Source organism: Trachurus trachurus (assembly GCF_905171665.1).
Source record: "Trachurus trachurus genome assembly, chromosome: 14".
Classification (NCBI taxonomy): domain Eukaryota; kingdom Metazoa; phylum Chordata; class Actinopteri; order Carangiformes; family Carangidae; genus Trachurus; species Trachurus trachurus.
In genome coordinates this window covers 11,720,036-11,739,936 of record NC_139903.1, presented here as the reverse complement: position 1 = coordinate 11,739,936, position 19,901 = coordinate 11,720,036, and the positions used below count along the sequence as shown (strand labels likewise).

Sequence of the window (19,901 nt, the reverse complement as noted above, 5' to 3'; positions counted from 1 at the left end):
TAGTGGACATGAGTAACAGATGAATGTGAAATATGATTTCATTAGTTAAACGGAGACCAACTCCACTGTGCAAAAGTACACCGAAAAGAGAGAAAGCCGGGGACAGACAGATGATGAGAACATGCAAGATACACACGATAAATAGGCAGTAGTTAACGCTGAAGCATACGTAAAATTAATACAAAAATTAAAAAATACAAAATGCACACACACACACACGCACACACACCTACAAAACAGTATATATCAGAATAAAACTCTACAAAGAACTATATATATCAGTTATGTAACAATTATCGCCAATCGTTGTTTCCTTTTCTGTTGTTGCATCGTCACAAGTGTTTGGTTCTCAGTATGGCAGGTTAGAAAAGCCAAGAGTACCCAGAAAGGAGACAGGGCCACACACTCACAGGACAAATATTGACAGGGGTCCAGAGGGGAGGTGGTGGAAGTGGGGGAGCCATGGGGCCCTGAAGGGTTTAGGGGTGTTACTGTATATCGAGGCTAATCAGGGATATATATATATACATATATATATATATATAATAAACTAATTATCTGTGGTTTATCTTGTCATCAATTTGAGGGTTTTGTTTTTTGTAGCAAGGAAGCTGGGTTCAGACTGGGGTAGGACCAACTCTTCTTAGGTGCTGAAGTACACTGTGGAAAGAATTAAGACAGGAGACAGAATGAAATCTAATTCATAATAAAATATCAGCATAAAGAGGCTATCAAACCAACATTTAATTAAATTATTTTTTTTGAATTTGTTAAGAAATACACAGTATGTATTGTATATACTGTATGTGTTCAAAAAGTAAAATATGATTGCTTGATAATAACAATGCTAAATTTATGGGCAAACAAAATATAAAGGTATTCTTACCAATAATGACGATGAGGACAATCACGCATATCACACCCAGGATAATCATCATCTGTAGTAGGTGGAATTTCATAAAAAGTTGTTAGAGAAGCAGCACTTTTTTTTCCATCAGAAATCAAAAGTTGTGACTGGCCTCACATTTTTTTCTTTTTCTGTCAGTGGGACAATGTAAGTCAGCTTTTACACACACACACACACACACATATAGTATTTAGTATCAGAGTAGGTTCATCTGTATGTTCTTACCTTGGCATTCTTCCACCAATATTTATTCTTCAGTTTTGCAGCACTGGTCTCAAACTGAGAGGCTCCAGCCTGCAGGGCATCGGCCCTGTCGTCCAGTTCCGACAGCTTCTGATCACGCTCCAGAACCTTATCCACGTTTACACGCATGATATCCACCACCTGGGGAAAGATATGCAATGCAATGTAGCGCAATCAGCTGATGGCTCTTTGTGAGTGTCTGACAGCACTGAGCTGGACCGTTGGATATGGGTCATGATTGAATGTTTCATTTCTAACTGTTTTTACCATTACACAAATAACCAGAGTCATTCACGATCCCAACAATGAAAGATTTGTGTATTCTCTTTTTGGAAATTATATAGTCTGGTCAGGACTGAATAACCAGCAGGTGACTAATGAATGAAACCACAAATATCTACAACGCAGCATGACAGCATGACTTGAAGGGAGGCTGACCTCATCCACTTGTGCCTGTGTCTGCTGCAGACGACGGTTGCTGGTGAGGTTGGGAGGTTGATTCCCTCCCTCTGGTGCGGGGGCTCCAGCTGGGGCAGACCTGTTCATAGCAAAATACAAATAATGAGATTAAATGATACGATCAAAAAGAAAGAGAATGAGAATGGTTGGCTATTAAAATTCACACTTTTTTTTTTAGCACATTTTAAATAAGGTTATAATGATACATGTTCAAGTGTTACTTGATTACAGTGAAAACACATTAACATAATTTCAATTAGTAAGTGTGAGTCAAATTCCATGTGTGCCAGTTACATCGGGAAAATAACCTTAAAACAGACAAATTGCTCAACTGCTCAAATGAGGAGTGAATATCAAATATTTCAGACTAATTTCCTGTGGCCATTAATGACCTCCCTCTCCCTCTATGTGACAGATCTTTATAGTATCTGTTCCCATGCAGTGTGTACTTGGGGAATAGTTTGATTTGAGGCCATAAATATATATTTTTTAGTTATTTTCATTTAAAGGAAATCATAAGAAAAGTAAAATATTACTGAGATGCAAGTAAAAAATCAGATCTAATTTGAATGGCTGCATGGGACAGATGAGCACTTCCTTATGTTAACACCGCAGAGTTGAGATAATTACCATCTATCACAAAGGATCAGTTAGACTTTGCAAAAGTCATGCTGATTTGTCATGTCACGCTGTATTGTGCCCTACATACAGTAGACCTATTCTTTTGGATGCACTGTGCACCACTGATGACCGTGAGAGGCAGAGAGTATAAGCGAGGGTGTCATTTGCCACTGAAAAGTAAAAGCTCCATGAAAAATGCCTTGCCTACATGTCACCACCTCTAACATTTGCAGCAAGGGAAGAAAAATACACCAGAAATATTAAGATACTATTTCATATTTACAAAGACTCATTCAGTGGAAGTATTTATTTCTATTTCATTTAATCTGTTTGGTTTTCTTTTTGTTTTCTGTCTTTTCACACATTAATCCTGTTCCATCAGCCCCCTAATGATTGTCTAAATCACAAATGAATAATAAACAATGAAAGATAAACAACAACCTCTGCTGAGTGACACTTCAGCAGGGAAAACTATAGACCAACTGTCATCGAGAAAATCCTAATGATCCGAGACTAATTATGAACACAGAGCTGCCCTAAGGCAACAGCAGAGCTACAACCTACCCAAACCAACACAACTGATGGACTCTCCAAATTCATACAGCAAATATGCATTTTTCTCAACATTCTCTCTCTATTAAAAAAAAAAATTGATAAGAAAAATATGCACTCAGAGATGCACTGTTAACTGCACCCTTTGATTCTTAAGTGCACTAGTGCAAAAGGTTCATTCCAAAAAATTCAGCTTCTGATCTTGATAAGACTTTAGCCCTTCATCAACATGTGGGACTGTTTCTAGAGAATTAACACAAGCATTTACATTTATATTACATATTACATTTGATAGGGATATTTCATAATTGTTTTAGTGCAAGGCTAGAAATAGCTGTTGTTAAGGGTGACTGTATACTCCATAAATCTCCATCTCTACCCTACAAGTGGTACAACACTATCACTGATTTTTTAAATAGTGTTTTGTGGGGAAACACAGTCGCCAGATTTAAGAGACAGGTTCCTCTAAAGATAAAATGTACCAAAATGCGGACCGAAAGGAAGCACAAAAACAGTACTATTGATTATAATCATGAAAAAATAAAATGGACAAAACCAACAGCCTACTAATTTCATCTGCAACATTAACATCTGTCCATATCAATAAAAAAAAGTCTTTGCATTCACTCTTACATTTCCCTCAACATGATGCAGCAGCAGCTAAATGAGAAAGCTTGAACTGGCTTAAGAAGCATTGTGCATGTACTAAGAAGCAGCTGAACATGCTTCACTTAGCATGTTTTACTGCTATCCACCAGTCCAAATCAATCAATAAAATTTGAAAATTAAATTGTAAGCTTGTATTCAGTGATAAAAGGTTGCAGTATATTATGGCAATAATTGTTTATAAGCCACTCTGCCATTGTGAGACAAAACTCTGTATAAAGGTCACCTTTACACGCTCACATGTTACTAATCCTCTAACAACAACAAATCCTTGTGAATAGTTGGCCTAATGGTGCCGGTGGTCCCTATCAGCTGCCAACAGGCCTGAACAGAAACTGGTTTAATAAAACACTTGATGCTCTCTGTGGTATCTTACATGGTGAATTATTGATATGTGTCTTAAACAAAGATATGCATGTAGACATTACACCTCTAGCTTTGGCTATGGGGCATAAAAACACGTTATGTATTAGTTCTTGAAAGTGGAGTGACTGTGTTGAGATTTTGGATTGCAGATATTCATATTCACATTCTTTTCACTTGTCATATGTAGTTTCACAAAGGTGTAAGAGGTCCACACACTATCATCACCTCTGAACTGGCACCAACCAGGAAGCCTTGCAAGTGCAGTGACAAGATTTCACGCCAGTTTGCACACCCTGTGCATAACTGCCGACTGCGATCGATGGAGGGACGAACTGAACACGCCACAGAAAGGTGGAGTAACTGCTTTTAATCTGCTACTTCGGTGGATAATCTCCACCTTTAATTGACTGGAGGTGATAAATTGAATTGACTTTGGATGCTTTCCAAGTCTATACTACGCCTTTATGTAAAAATCTCTTGATTTGAATGATGCAACAGATGCTGAACAAAGAACCTTGAAAATGCAAACAAACAAACAACAGTTAGCCTTTTGAAAAATTGTATCTACCTGAGATGATGATGAGATAATGAGTTTGTGTAGCATTAACTAGCTCCCATGAGCACATGTTACAGTTTCCTCCTGTTTTTTCATATCAGAATCAGGAAAAACACAGAACAGAAAATACAAGGATGCACCTACCAATCAAAAATGCAACTAAAAAACCCTTATCTGTGAGACTTTCAACGTTCTTTGTCTACATAAAGCTGGTCTGGTCATGATTTTCTATGAAAGCTAAATATATACAACCCTCTTTATAGGCACAGTCTATTAAAATGGTCTCCAAAGAGTGCTCCTGAGAAAACCGAGACCTCTACGCCTTGTTTCCAGGTATCCTCAATGTAATGTAATGAAATGTCTGGATGGATGTCTAGATGTCTAAATAGATATATAAAATGTCATTGAACACTTTATTTCAACTGAGCACCAAATTAATGATGGTAATACATTGAGTCCTTGGCCTAATGGATTTCTGTTTGGGTGGTCACTGTCACTGGAAAAGCACCCTGTCTGACTTTCAGCACTGGAGAGCGACATTTCAGCACTGGACAGCGCCACAGCAGCCCAGACCAGTAACTGTCTGATCCCGGTCTCACTAGTTGCCCATTCTGTTTGATGTTACTGAACTGGAAACTAACCCCACTACACTTTCATGTCTGCCCGCATATTCAGACTCAAGCAGGCCTACATGATGTGCTGTAGGACATCACGTTTCACGACGAGCACGACGGGCCTGTAAATAGACAGAGAGCCTTCCCTATATCACGTCGAGGGCGGGGAGGTTTCCTTATGGAGGAGGGGAGGGGGGTGTAGAGAGATGTATTTTAAACACTTGAATTATAACCCAATATTGGTGAAAAAGTCACTTTCAGCCATGTTGTCCGTCAGACGTGTTGCCAGTGTTCAATAACATGTCGCGTGTCGGTATCGGGGCTGTATTTCAATGGTTTCCAGTGCCTGCTATGCAAAATACGGACAGACGGTGCTGTCGCGGCTATCTTTCCTTAGCCTACATTTTAAATGTTTGAAGCATGTGTGTGTCGTCTTAAAACACAAAGCAACAAACGCGGTAGTAAAAGAGGGGGTTATTGCACGGGGTTAATCCGGCCACGAAGGCGCAAACAGTCCCTGAATATGGAGAGATATATATCTGTCCGCCCTCGCACGACAATCGACGACATACAGTAGGAGGCAGGCTAGGCTACCCCCACCCCCAGCTGTAGTGCAAATATCACGTAAACTGGGCCCGAGCCTAATTCACAGCTAATAATACCAAATACATGAGTGTTATTCGACGATTAATGTCGAAGCATTTCCTGTTCAACAGGCGCTATTTGAACAAAACCGTGCGTCTCCACCGAGGCAGCTATATGGGCTGTCCAACGTTATTATGTCCTTGCTGTTTCTAGAATTAAGCCTAATCGTCACCTGCGGCTCAGACACACTGAAATTAAGCCCTGGAAATGTTTTATAACAGTCAGAAAAATGGCTTTATAGTACATCAAGTTATCTTCTGGTAGTTTTAATTAGCCTGTAGGCACGCGTACAGACGGTGTCCTTTTCAAATCAAACCAGTCCAAACTGGAAAAAAAAAATGCGTGCGTAACTGGCTCGACTGAAAACCACCACACGACAATATAAAAGCACAGGCGATAAATGCTAAGCTCATTTTGTCGTGTAAAAGCCTAAAATAAGGCTAATAATGGGGTTTAACGACTGATAAAAACCCGATGCCTGCCACCGTCTGCTCCAAGGTTAGGCCGACGCGTTAGCTTTCCTTTCTATACATGTAAGTTTGGGTCACATTATCGGTGTAACAACAGTTCAGAAATGAAATTATCACCAATATATTAAACAACGATGGGCATATTAACGCGACTCCAGTGAAATAACCTTGAGAAGAAACACGAGAGGCACGTTCAGACACCGTACAACACACACAGAGCCTGCACACATCAGTCCTGAGGACGGGAATGGCATCATTAATAAATCAAGATTTGAGGGGGGTGAGAGGGGGGGAAAGTAGCTTTAAAAGAGGTTGTATACTTACATTTTCCTTGTAGTAGTGGCTAGACAGCTGTGCTGAAATCCGGACTGGAAATGTAAGCGTTAGGTCTGAGTGGCTGGCAGATGGATGTGGATTTGCCTTGTGCGCTCCTCTCTACCCTCTGGTACCCTTTGGTTGGTTATTGTGGCGTTTCCCTGCCTATATAGCCTAGGAGGAGCGCTGGCTTGTATCTCCCACTGAGATGTGTCCCCTCACTACTAAACCTCTCTCTTTTTATAAAAATCTTTCTCTCTTTTCTCTACTTCTACGGCGATGCGGCACCTGCAGGCTATTACCGGAGCCTGGCGCTGTCAGAGTCCGTGCTTGTAATGAAGGTGTAATAAACAGCCGCCTGGATTAGGTGGACAAAGATGGCTCGGTGACGTCAATCGCGGCGAGTTTCATGTTGAAATGGGAGGACGGGACTTCAAACACAGCGATTTAATGCTCGGGACAGCTGTGTTTTCATCTCTAGGTGCTGATATTGGGGGGCCCAGGCGTGATTGCTTCACAAAATACAACATGTCATGTTCACGCTTGAGCTTAAAGCTTCACTAAAGGAGCTTATTTTGATTACAAGTCTGTGTGTCAACAAAATGGCGTTCCTCGAAAGGGGGTGTGGCGAGCTTCGCAGTAGGTGCTTGGTTATCATTCATAGTAAATATGGATAAGGATGTAGAGGAGGCTAAACCCACCTAAGAGCAGTTTACCAACCTTTTGTTTGAGGAACATGGTTTCATTGTTGTTTCAGGTTGGCATCAATCTGCATCACATTAGGTAGGCCTGGTAGAAATTGTATCTGGCATAATGAAGTATTTTAAGATATGCTCTCAGGCTTGGCCCCCAAGGGCCCTGATGACCCATCCTGTTTTTTCTGTTATGGGGACCTAAGTTTCCAAAGCAAAGTAAAACAACTATGAATCATTAAAAAATAATGGTGGATGAATTTAAATTTCCCTCTCAACAGAGGACTTCATCATTTCTTAGGCTACTAACTTTTACTTCTTTTTTTTGGTAATAATTCCTTAAAGTAGTGTCTTTTTTCCACAGTATTTTCATGTATCTTTATTTTTTGTTATTGTTTATGTCTACTAGTTGAATGTCTTGGCATAAGGCCTACAGCCTATAAAAACAATAGACTAATGAGGAACTATATACAAATGTTAATTGTGTTTCTCTAATTTGTTGGAATGAATTATTATGAGTTTCCACTTTACCCTTAAGGGAATGTATTATCTTCAGAAACATGGCCAGAAAGACATAAAATCTATGACTGTTCTATCAATGCATGTTTACAAGAAGAGGAACAGCAATAAGCTACACTACTACCGTAATTAGATCACAGCCCTGCAGGCAACTTTATTCTTGTAGATAAAAAAAAAATATATATATCCTCAAAATGTCTAATATTTAAAAGTTTCTTGAATGCACACTACAATGACAATTATGACATAACATCTTCGTGTAAGCTAATTTATTGACAGTACTTATTTTGACACAGTTTTCTCTTAACTATCTGAGGGAAATGTAAATGTACTTAACTGTAACAAATATAAGGGCCGGCTAACTAACTTACATTAGATTAAAATCATGTGTGTATAGCCTTGTGTTGGACATGGAGAATGTATCGGACAAGATTAAATCTTGTCACACATGCATCATATCAAATGTATTAAAGCTAACTTGATCCCACTTGACACCCCGTAATTGGCTTGAATGTCCTAGGCTGAAATACCATGTGAGTTTTTTGGACTACTCCCAATCACCACTGAACTCTTTCTAGACCAAGCGTATATTTTCTGAAGTAGTTTCTTGATTAGTAGAAAGCAAGGTCTCGTGTCATTTCATGGGTGTGGATTTATGTTGGGGGTTGGGGAATATGTCTGATCCTCGTCGGTAATGAATCATGAGAAGAAGATGAATTTTACATCTTATTTTACAGTGGCCAAAATAACATTGTTTGATCAAATCAACATGGAAGCATTGAAACAGCTTTGTTTCGTAGCCAAAAAGAGACAACAGTGGGTATTTATGTGCGTGTACTCTGCACTCTGTCCAAACTTGAGCAAATAGTACATTTGTTATCCTCAGGTTTTTTTTTTTTTTTTTTTTTTTAGAGCTGTGTTGTTTGACCAGATGAATCACAGGCTCTTCAGGGCTTTTACATTCAACACAAGACCTAACCATTGTTTTTAACTAGGAGGCCATATCAGCAGTGAAACATATCGGCTGATTGTGGGATTATTAAAGAAGGCCTTGCTGCAGAATTAAAACATGATTGAATGGAAGTAAAGACTAAAATGACTTTATGGATCTTTATTTTTCAGTTGTACAAATTTTAAAAATACACAAAAGGTTTATTTATGATCTGAGCCAAACTCACCATTTATACACATGTGTAATGTACATTTGTTTACAATCCAGATGACTAGGTTAATTGGATAAAATCACAGATTGAGCCTTTAAAAAAAAGCAGCACTCACTGCATAAACATATTTATCTGATTATGGAAACAGATAAACAGTAAAACCACTGCAAGTAAGGACTAAGCAATCTGTAGATGTCTATAGGGAGCCCTTTACTTTGTATGTTGCACACTTTCCTTGGTAGATAAGGGTGCAAGATTAAAAATAAAAATAAAAAACATTTTTAAAAAACCCATGTTGGACAGATTATCACAGCATTTCTAATGTAATAAAGCTCTATCTTTCCCGTTTTAATTTGGCTTCGGATAACATCCTCATCCGCTGTTTGTTTCATTGCCTTTCTTATTTAATCCCTAATTTGTTGCTAGGCTAAATATAACCAATATGCTGCTGTCATTCACCCTGCATGTTGTAGTGTGACTAACATGCCACAGAATCAATTAATTGTGCTCTGGATACTGACAAGACAAACATAAAAATGCTGGTTCTACATTGGGATGTATAGATTCAGAAAATCTACAGAGTGAATATATAACGTGTCATACTCAGGCTGCAGTTACGCAGACACAACCACATGGTGGCACCATAAGACAGCTTTGTTTCATTGCCAAAATCCTTTAAAATGTAGTGGAGACAGCTTTGGAGGCTGCCGCCCACACAGCTGTCGACTCAATAATGATGTGAGGCTTGTTTTACAGCTGGCAAAGTCTTTGGCTGTGTTACTTACTTGTATATACAAACATATAGTGCTGTTTTTGTTAAATCTGTCTCTCCTAATCCCCTCATGAAAACATGCCTGTATAACAGTTAGTTTTTTGTTTAAAAAAAAGAATTTCTGCATTCTTTTGTCATTTAATTACCATTAGCTATAAAAAATAATAAAACAAAACAAAACAAAAAACATTATTTTTAGGGGGAGAATTATCACAATCCTATCTTTGTTTTGTTTTTACAGAATAGTAATTCTGAGTTAAGTATTAGTCCAACAATGCAAGCTGTGAGCAAAGTCATTGTCATGTATAACCTGTAACTGTTTTTTCTAAATTTTGGAGGAGGTAAGGAATTTTAATTTAAAGCACCTACATCTCCCAGTTGTACTGTACAGCTTTGATTTATAATTGATCAAAGCTTCAAGGCAGTTGTGAAACGGAACCCCTAGACAACAATTCTTCTGCTCCATGGTTTGTATCTAAAACGTCATAAGTGAAATATAGTAGGTATTTTCTGCCCAGACAAGATGAACCACAAAGGCAGCAAACATAATATAAAGTCTAGTGAGAACAAAGGAAGGATGTTACCCAAATCTATGAAAGACTCAACTTCACTATTTCAGTTAAATCTCCAGCTTTTGTACTGCATGTGTCTTTCTTATAAAGATCTAATGAAAGGATTTTTTGTACTGTGCACCTGCTGACATAAAACTGCCAGAGTTTTCCTTCAGGGCTTTGAAGTAGAGGTTTCCACATGAAACACAGTCGCAGAAGCAGTTGCAACAGAGCAGGGAAATTTATTTTCTGTTTAAAAGTGCCTTTACAGTATCCCATGAGGTATACAGTTTTGATGAAATGAGACGAAGTGAGGCTGTCACTGACTGACTGAAAGGATTCAGGTGGAGGACATTGTCGCTGTATGGAGTTACACATACACTGTATGAACACACAATATCATAATCTCAATTTCATGGCACAATCTAATGATAACAGACAAAAAAAAGACAATGAATCCAGAATAAATGTTTTACATGATAAAATCCTGTCATTTAAAAGTGAGGATTTCATTCACAGTTGTGGTCCTATTTTGCATTTTCTCACGTTCCAACAATCACAACGGCGTGCGGCACCAACTCTATCCCTCAACCCCTCAAAAGCCTGAAGCGCAAACATCTAAACAACCAAATAAAACATCCCTGGTGAGGTTTTCCACTCTCTAAAATTCATCTTTCTATATATTGCTTATATTTTGATGCATTTGTGCAAAAAAAAAAATCTCAGTGACAATTAACATTAACCAAAAAGTAAACCCATACACATGTGGGACATCACTAACTGAGAGGTTTCATGTAAGGAGTGATATTGCACTGCTTTAACAAACAAAAGGTGTTGTACTGTTGCCTGGCAGCTGTCAGTACACCCATGATACAGGCACCCACTGTGGGGTGGAGGTGGCACGCTCCATGGCCTCCTCCACACCTTTTACACTTTCATCCACATCGTTGTTGACGAGAACCACGTCAAAGAAGTGTCCATACGTGGTCAGAATGGCATCCGACTCTTTTTGGATCATCTGCAGGTTTTCCGTCTAGGAGACACAGACACAGACACAGAGGATTAGCAGCTGGTAGCAGATGGAGTTTAGTGTTTGAGAATATTTGAGTATGTTCAGATAAAAAGGTACAGTAATGCACCTGGGGAGCCGTGGTAGTTGGAGCGATGAACACGACAAGAGGTGCAAAATCAGCAGTTCGGAGGACTTTCAGGGTCTGTGTTGGAATGGGAAAAAACAAGACAAGATTAATTCACTGGACTGAAACAGCTTTTTATGATGAGGGCAGAGAAGATTGAAGAATTTATTTTGGATTAACCAATCATGTTGTTGCCTTGTATGTAGAAAAACCTGTTGTTAATGCCAACCTGTGGTTCAACGTCCAGCACAGCAATTTTTTCCTGCTCGTGGATCTTCTGGATGGTCTCGATTTTGGTGCCAAACATATTTCCTTGGAAGCTGCCATACTCGAGCAGCTCATTTCCAGAGATGCACTTGGTCATGGCTTCATTGGAGATGAAATAATATTCCTGTCCGTTCTCCTCGTCCTTACGCTGGGGTCTAGTGGTGTCTGTGCAGGATCAAAATTGAGATTTTTGCCTAAGGACACTTTGGCAACTTTAGCTGCTGCTCTGGCGACGAAAAGATAAGTGTACTTACGTGGTGCAGGGTAGGAAAATTTCTCTGGGTATTTGGTCAATAGTGCACTTTTGATGTGGCGCCTCCCTACACCAGGTGCCCCTGGAAAGAATTACAATAAAACATTAACCTTGATTACGCTATGTGTAATTTGTTAGAGGTGACAGAGGTAACAAATATGCTAAAATACATGCATTTGAGATATATTGAGATAAAACATAAATGCAAAAACATAGCTCTATGTTCTTTAGAGAACATGCAGCTCAGTAGGAATGATCAAAAATGTCTAACTACACTTTTAAGTATGTGGTACCATAAATAATGTAATGAGGCTAGGAAGCTTACCAATAAGCACAAGTGTTTTCCTCTTAAAAGCAGGGAGCTGAACAACCTCCTCATAAGAAATCACATCCAGCTGGTCAAAAACTGCAAAAGACAAGATTCTTTTTTTCAGACTAAATCAAATTACAGCACAACTGTAGAGAGACTTTAGGACTCTGGAGATGCACTTACTAGAGCTGTGTTTTGCCAGGTACTTGTCTTTGCACTTCTTTTTCTTTCCAAACGGGCTGCAGGACTGGCTGCCCTCCCTGGCCTTGCTTTTACTTGCCACTCTCCTGCAGGGGAAACAGAGATTTAGGTTAAGCTGGGAACAGTTTGCTCACTTCTGGGCTTGTGAGGTTAAGCTTTTCAGGATTAATCATGAGATAGTTTGACAGAGCTGTTTACCATTCTTGGAGCTCTGGGGAGGGAATCAGCCCAGCAAAGTCGGCAGCGTTGCTCTCCACTCTGCCTTGCCACCAGTTCGGATCCTGCTTGTTGATGATCTGAATGATGTCACCAGTTTGAAACTTCAGACCTGCCTCTTTGCATGGGATGAGGTCATCCTTGTTGGGGTCATAGTCAAACTGGGCCCTCATGTACATCTGCGGGTTAAGAACATGTATGCTGAATTTGAAAGATGGGAAAAGCTAATGATAACCTGAACTCCGTACCATGGTGTTTAATGATCTCCCACCAACTACTGTAGTTCAGATGTAAATACCATCACTCATTCCCAGGTATTTCAGATTATTGTTTCAATTTTAAATATAAATGATAATGGACAACTTATAAAATTCCTTTCTGTAAATATTTCCCTTCCTCTCTCTATAAAAAAAAGAAAGAAGATAAAATATAATCCTTTATTCGTTCCACAAAGGGAAATTTACAAATTCACTGTGTCTATTCTAAGAATTGCCCATGATGGTATGCCAGATGTTTGCTGAGCGATTGTTGCACAAGAATCAGACAATTTGAAGAACATGGCTAATACACCAACCATGTCCTTCACTCTGAAAGCTTGAATAGAAATATTTAGCATTTTGTCTCTCTTTAATGACTTTAAGGCATTTAAAATGGGGCTCCTATTGAGTCAAGGTTTAAAACCTCACCATGTGTATTTATCTATGCTGCTTACTCACAATCAAAGCACCTGCTGCACAAAATGTCACTTTAACAGGAACATTGAAGATACAGTATCACGCTTAAAAGATCTACAGGAGCTGAATAAAATAGTGTGACCTCATGTACATGTTCAGATTCTACAAATATTCAGTGGGAAATCCACACTTCAGCAGAATACACATGTTCGTGCTATGACCGTGCACAGTAAAATGTGTGCAAATGAGCTATTCCCTCCAGTGAAGTCTACATGTGCTGCCAAATCATTTTTTGTCTTATCATATGAACCTACTGAGCAGCTGCAGGACGTTTTGTCCCCCCACACATATTTAAACTTCCTGATGTACAAATCCTGACCACAGTCTGTCACCACAGCAGGACAGCATGTCAGTTCTCCACAGGGTTAATATTGCTATGAGTTAGTAGAGTTCATGAACATTTATGGTTTCCCCAAGTCATTCCAGTGGTGATTCTACATATTAGTAACACCCACTAGGGACTAAAAGTGGGAGCACTGGCGTGGTCTGGGTCACCAAAAATAATGTTCTTTAAGCATCAAAGTATCAACTAAACCTACATATTAATGGACTACAAGCTTTTACATACAAATAGGCTGCCATCACTGGCCACAGTACAGACAGAAGTTAGTACAGTGAATAACTATATTAAAGCAACAGTAACATCACTCAATTATACTTATCATATTAAAGTTATGCCCACTGTGTTATGTACTAATGTACAGTCTGCTGTTAAATCAATAGCAGTTGATAAGCCATCAACCATTGTTATGCCACAGGAGGCTCGTGACTGGCTGCTGGAGGGAAATGGTGTGTTGTGGCCAGCAGATGGCAGAATGAAACACACTACCAAAGTGTTTCAAGTCAAACTAGCAAAACTAATGTGAGTGATGTTCTTAAAATTTGAACTAATTTCATAGTCACCTGGGTTGTTCATTGACTAACAGAAGATTCACCTAATGAAGAGCAAAATGCTAAAAAAAAAACAACAACAAAAAAAAGCAAAGCAATCAAGACACCATCCAGCCTGAATGGAAAGCAAAGGCACCACAAGACACAAGACAGAAAGCAAAGTGCATATTCATGTTAATATACCTCACAGGCTCGGGATTGACTCTGCACGTTGGGGATGATCTTCATTGTGACTACTCCATTGGTTTCTTTCTGTATTCAAAGATGTCAAGTAAAAATTAACATTAACTACTGTATCATGCTGGAAAAACATTTGTTGTCAAGAAAATAAGTTGAATTTATTATTACGTATGAACTCACCAGAATCTTTTGTAGCTGGTCTACAGTTTGGTTTGTTACAGTTTTCCCATTGATTTCTGCTATTTCATCCCCTTCGTGTAAGGACCCTGGGGAGAAGAGAAAACCACAACAAGTGAAGAAACTCCAAATATTCTCCACTGAGTTCTGGCTCAGCCTTTGTATATGCAGTTATTATGGTGCTAATATGTATGAGCTGCTACTGGGACAATATTTATTCTCATGAGAGATTTTTTTGTACAGATTATTATGGAAACACCCAAAACCCAAACCCTTAGAGCACATCTGACATCTTACATGTCTTTAATAAATGTGTTTTGAATATTTTAACTTGAATGGCTTAATTATATGTTTACAGCTCCTGAAATGTACAATAAAATACATATTGACTGAATCACATGGGAGACAACAATGGTCTGTCATTGATCAGGACGTGACGTAGATGTCCTCCAGTACACAGATACTCATGCTATGACAGATTTGCTGGGACTGGGACAAACTCTTAACCTTTTAGGTAAAAACAATGTTCTTTCTAACACCAAGCAGTTCAGCTCACCCCTCCACACTCACACCCAGAACAAATCAATATGTGATTAATCACCTTGTCTGTGGATCATGCCCCCGTGTAATATTCTGGCCACAGTGCACCTTTGCTTGTCGTTCACCTTCAGAGTAACACCCTACAGGCAAACAATACACATAAAAAAGAGGAATCAGCAACACAAATCTGAATATATGTATATACTGTATATATATATATATATATATATATATATATATATATATATATATATATATATATATATATATATATATGTGTGTGTGTGTGTGTGTGTGTGTGTGTGTGTGTGTGTGTGTGTGTGTGTGTGTGTGTGTGCAGATACTTTACCATTGGCTCTGAAGGATTCTTTTCAAACGCTACTTCTCTCATCTTGGTCAGCTCTGTGCCATTCATGTGTTTAGCAGAGCCGTTGGTATAAACATCAGCCCCCTTATTCTCATAGGTTTGCATAGCAGCCTTTTAAAGAAAGAAAGAAAGAAAGATACTATATTATTTCTTTTATCAAAATTAAATCAACTTTGCACAGCATGGAAAATACAATGCAATATATTTCATCTGGGTCGGCTGGATCATTATCACACTGGTATTTCCAATAACTGCAGTAAGAGCTTTCAGCTCATGTGTGCCAACAGCTATGTTTCATTTGCAGTTTCAACATATGTTCAAGGTTGAAAATTAACCCAGTGTTATAACACCTCATTAACCTCATCCAGTGATCTGGTCCACCAGGTTCATGTGGTCATGGATACCACTAGTATTGTCAGGTCAATGAAAAATGTAAGGAAACCCAATTGTTCTGGGAAAAATCTTACAAATTCATCAAAGTTGGATGAGGAAATCAAAGGAACACCCAGAGGTTGGTTTTGTGTATTCACATTGTTCTTTTACACCCACATGAACCTAAAGAAGAGTTTAAGGGCTGGAAATCTACAGTGTCAACAAAGGTGGTCTCCAGTACAGACCACTGTCAGTGGACAAATCCAGACAATTGGGTTACTTAAACTGTACCAGCACAAGTTAGATACCCTATAATGATTCATGGCAGATTCTGCACTCAGGAACATTATTGAGCAATGTAAGCACATCAAAAGGTTAAGGAATTGGTTACTAAACTAACATGATCACCTGCATCAGCACAAAATTTTGGCAAGAAAATGACTCATCAGCGCTGCTTCAGCAAAAAAAATATTATCTCTCCTCCAGCATCAGCACTACAATAAACCAATAAATATCATTATCACCCTCCTCCACCTCCCCTATAACCTCAGCCCTATGAATCTGCCCATAACAGCAGTTTGGGAAGATGATCTTTGACAAGTGTGTGTGTATGTGTGTGTGCACCCCAACTGTGCCTACACTTCTGGTTAAATACCCATACTCAGCCTATAAGGAAAACATAATGACTCTATCACAAAGTGTCCTCAGTAGCGGGTGAGGACCGTCTGCGTCTAGAGAGTTTTTTTTTTCTATTTTTGTATTCACAGTTAGAGATGGTGAGTCAGAAGAGTCTGAACGTGGGAGTCATGAGAGAGACAGTTGTTTTTCTGAGCAGCACAATAGTTATCTAGCAGCACTGCTGTTATACGTCCTGTACCAGGGTACCAGGGGGAGGTTTTGGATGGGGTCCCATGATGAGGAGATTAAATTACATCTTCAGAGTAAAGGACTCATGCACAAACAGATCTACGCTAACATGTCATCACACACTGTCTTCCCTCTCTGATATCCAAAGCTGGTTTACTTGTTATTTGTTATTTGAAGAGCAGATCATTGCATTTTGTTGCTGTGAAAACAAGGATATGAAACTTGTGGATTTGTATGAAGCTTTAAGTCTTGTGACTCCTGTAAGTGAATGTGATAAGCCTGTGTGAAACTGTGTGAAAGGACCAAAAAACTGGAACAGCAGGGCACCATGGGCCCATTGTAGGCAGCAGTAACTGTTAAGTCTATATCCACAAACATTAGGTAGCCTAATGCTTACCTAACAGGACTGAGTAAACGAAAACTGGCAAAGGTCAAATCTAACGGTTTAATATTATCATTTTACACTCATGTGATTAGATTTGCATCAGCACTAAGGCCTTTTTAATTAAACGGGTCTCATCATGGCTCTGACAATGGGCCCTGTTACTCACAAGATAAATACAAAGAGATTAAACAACACATAATTGAAAGGCATTGTCACAATGTGTTCCAATCACTGTTTGACAGTCAACATGTGCTGCTAGAACCAGGGTCAGGAAGCCCTTTCAGAAACTTGAATACCAGCTCTGGGTGGGGAGAAGCAACAGGATAAACAAACAGCTGGTTGAGAGGCAAAATGCATCCAGGAAAGAGCAGAGGGCTTCCTGTTCTGGACATTTGCTCTTTGCTGTATTTGCGGTAGGTTCAGTTGCTCAAACAGACTGTGATAGGTGCATTTCAGAAACACAATCTCTCAACTGGGAGGAGATGATAACTCATCACATTCATTTCTCTTGCTCTGTCCGCTTTGACTGATAGCATTATACTGCAATTCGTCACTGTCTTATTCTCTCCCTTTGCCATTCGGGGTGAAGAATATTAATTATTAATCTTTTATAGTCTGTAGGATTTCGGATGCATCCACTGCCAACAGGATAACATTTATCGATCTCTTGAAGGGGCACAATAGGAGATCAATATTTGACCTATATGGAAGTCCGATAAGAAACAGTGTGGATTCAGGTCCTGTGAGACAAACTTCAGGTCTTTAACAGCCTCTTTGATCACAGGCTGAACCTATTTCTATAGATTCACGAAAAGAAAAAAAAAGAAAAAAGTAGGACAACCAGGTGTTTATCTCTGTAGATCTCAGCTGCATGAAACTTGCACTTGTCTGAACTTGTTGGAGCGTTAATATACATCAACAAGCTCTGGGGTAGTGCCAGCAGAAAGGTCTGGCTAAAATAACACGTTGTGTAGCTGTTCTTGGGTTTAAAGTGTTATGCAGTGGGAAATATGTGCATGGATGACTGGTACGGATGAATGTAGGGCTAGTCCACAGTTCTTAAGTCTCAAGTATTTGGAGTGGTCTCCAGAGGATCAGAGCATAACAAGGCAGAACCGGCTCAGTCACTTTACTCACTCTAACTAAACTAAAACATAAAGAAACCATGAGGTACTGTCAATCACCCATGATGGACCTTATACACACTGCGACATAGTGGACCATGTGACCGCACTTTAAGACAAGTGATTTCACACATCAGCATTGGACAAGACTGTTGCTCAAGGCTATTGAAAAAAAAAACTGCTGATATCAGGAGAGGAGTTTCCTCCCTTCACCATTTCCCTCAGTAGCAGTGTGCTGACTTTACAGATTCACTGTGAAGAAGTTCAGCATGAAGATTTCCCTCGGTGTCACTGGCTGCCAAATCCGAGCGCAGAGGTCGTGGAGGATTTAAATTAGGGAGTCACCCTGCTTGTCCCATTGCAAATCAATACAAGTTAAACGTTTACACTGTTTTAAAGTTTGTGGTTGTCAATATAAGGTGCTGCTTCCCCACCGACTGTTTCACAACATATTCTGGACTTAGTGTGAAAACAAGTTTGTACCAAAAAAGCCTGGTACAGTAAACAACATGCCTGGCTGTCCTCCACTCTCTGTTGACACTAATTCCTCAGCAGCAGCTTCAGCCATGGCTGCAGGCAGAATTACACAGCCCTGCTAAAACTGGACTAACATTAACTTTATTTCCCTTCAGCCTGTCTCCTTCTACATTGCATAACGCTGTCCCAGAAAAAAAGAGGCCCCTTTGATGTTACTGCCACTGCCACATGTTAACATGATTATTATGGGAATAACACAATGAATCAAATTGTATGGCTCCATCTCTGATGAAGTGTAGACCTCCTGACACGTGATACACCATTGTTTCTGTCATATGATTTCTATAGGCAGTTTTTTGCAGAAGTGAAATTGCCAATGCTATGTCTACTGGATTCCACCCTGGTTCCACCAAAGGCTGAGTGAGCAATAAGTGCAGAGGTGACTAACACAAGACTAGAGCTGCAGCTGCTACTGCTGCTGCTGCTTGAAGAAGAAATGTCTACATATTGCTACACTTCTTTGTTTAACAGATCAACACATGCAGTTGATGTGTGTAGTATTAGTATACAAATAGAACTGGGTCTATTTTTAGATATTTAGTCGATGGCCAAACAACATGTCATGTGCCTCATCTCTGTTTCCCGGAAGCAAAAACGAACACAAAAATCTCGGGGTACAAAAACACAAAGGTAGAAATAGCACCATACCTTGTCAGACTTTGGTTTGTTTTGTAGGAGCTGCTCCAGGTACAGATCGGAGAGGGCTGTCCGGACGCTGTTGACAGACTCCAGTATGACGGCAGGTTCGTTTTTATTGGATTTTAACGTCATCTTTCCCTGTTAGCTAGAAAAAAGAAAAAGAAAAAAAACTGTGAACCCGACGTGCCCCCGCTCAAGGTCCGCAAGAGGCTGGGCGAAAAAAAAATGCTGCGGGAGAGGAAACTGCTGATAAGCAGCCCTGGTGATGAGATAAGTCACTGTCCGAGATAAAAGTCCAAGGTTTTGATCAGCAGCAGGTGAGGTACACGGGATATGTGCGGCGGGGACACCGCTGACAAAGCAAGTAAACATGTAACTGACTGCTGCTCGGAGGGGCAGGCTCATGCTGCCTTCATGTTCACTCTGTGAGCTCCGAAATCTCAGTACTCGACTTGGACTCGAGTTGTTTACCTTTAGGCTACACTCACTTTTTTTCTCTCTCTCCTTCGGTCTCTTTTAGGCTATGTAGCTAGCTGCTATACAGTAGTGCTGTTAGCTTACCACCGGTTTTGTAGTGCAGATCCATTCACTCGT

At 39.6% G+C, this 19,901-nt stretch overlaps 2 protein-coding genes across 2 annotated transcripts; both read right to left on the bottom strand.

Annotated features, from left to right (window-relative positions):
* Positions 1-643: 643 nt before the first annotated feature.
* vamp2 (vesicle-associated membrane protein 2) lies at positions 644-1,696 on the bottom strand (the record flags this gene model as incomplete). Its single annotated transcript, XM_083987025.1, has 4 exons — positions 644-660; positions 887-938; positions 1,133-1,291; positions 1,589-1,696. 4 exons carry the CDS (start codon positions 1,694-1,696, stop codon positions 644-646), a joined length of 336 nt encoding a protein of 111 aa, XP_083843151.1.
* A 7,025-nt stretch (positions 1,697-8,721) lies between these two features.
* Positions 8,722-19,811, bottom strand: mpp1 (MAGUK p55 scaffold protein 1). The gene is made up of 12 exons (XM_083986134.1): positions 19,317-19,811; positions 15,366-15,494; positions 15,078-15,156; positions 14,480-14,565; positions 14,303-14,371; positions 12,477-12,673; positions 12,261-12,364; positions 12,093-12,173; positions 11,769-11,849; positions 11,477-11,679; positions 11,251-11,325; positions 8,722-11,144 (listed from the first exon to the last, which is right to left on the bottom strand). Exons 1-12 carry the CDS (start codon positions 19,437-19,439, stop codon positions 10,968-10,970), a joined length of 1,404 nt encoding a protein of 467 aa, XP_083842260.1. The 5' UTR covers positions 19,440-19,811; the 3' UTR covers positions 8,722-10,967.
* Positions 19,812-19,901: the final 90 nt, after the last annotated feature.

Coding starts and splice junctions, on each gene's coding strand:
- mpp1 (XM_083986134.1), bottom strand. CDS start 19,439: ATGACGTTAAAATCCAATAAAAACGAACCTGCCGTCATACTGGAGTCT. Junction 15,495..19,316: donor ACAAACCAAAGTCTGACAAG/GTATGGTGCTAT, acceptor TTTCTTTAAAAG/GCTGCTATGCAAACCTATGA. Junction 12,365..12,476: donor TCCCCAGAGCTCCAAGAATG/GTAAACAGCTCT, acceptor TTTCCCCTGCAG/GAGAGTGGCAAGTAAAAGCA.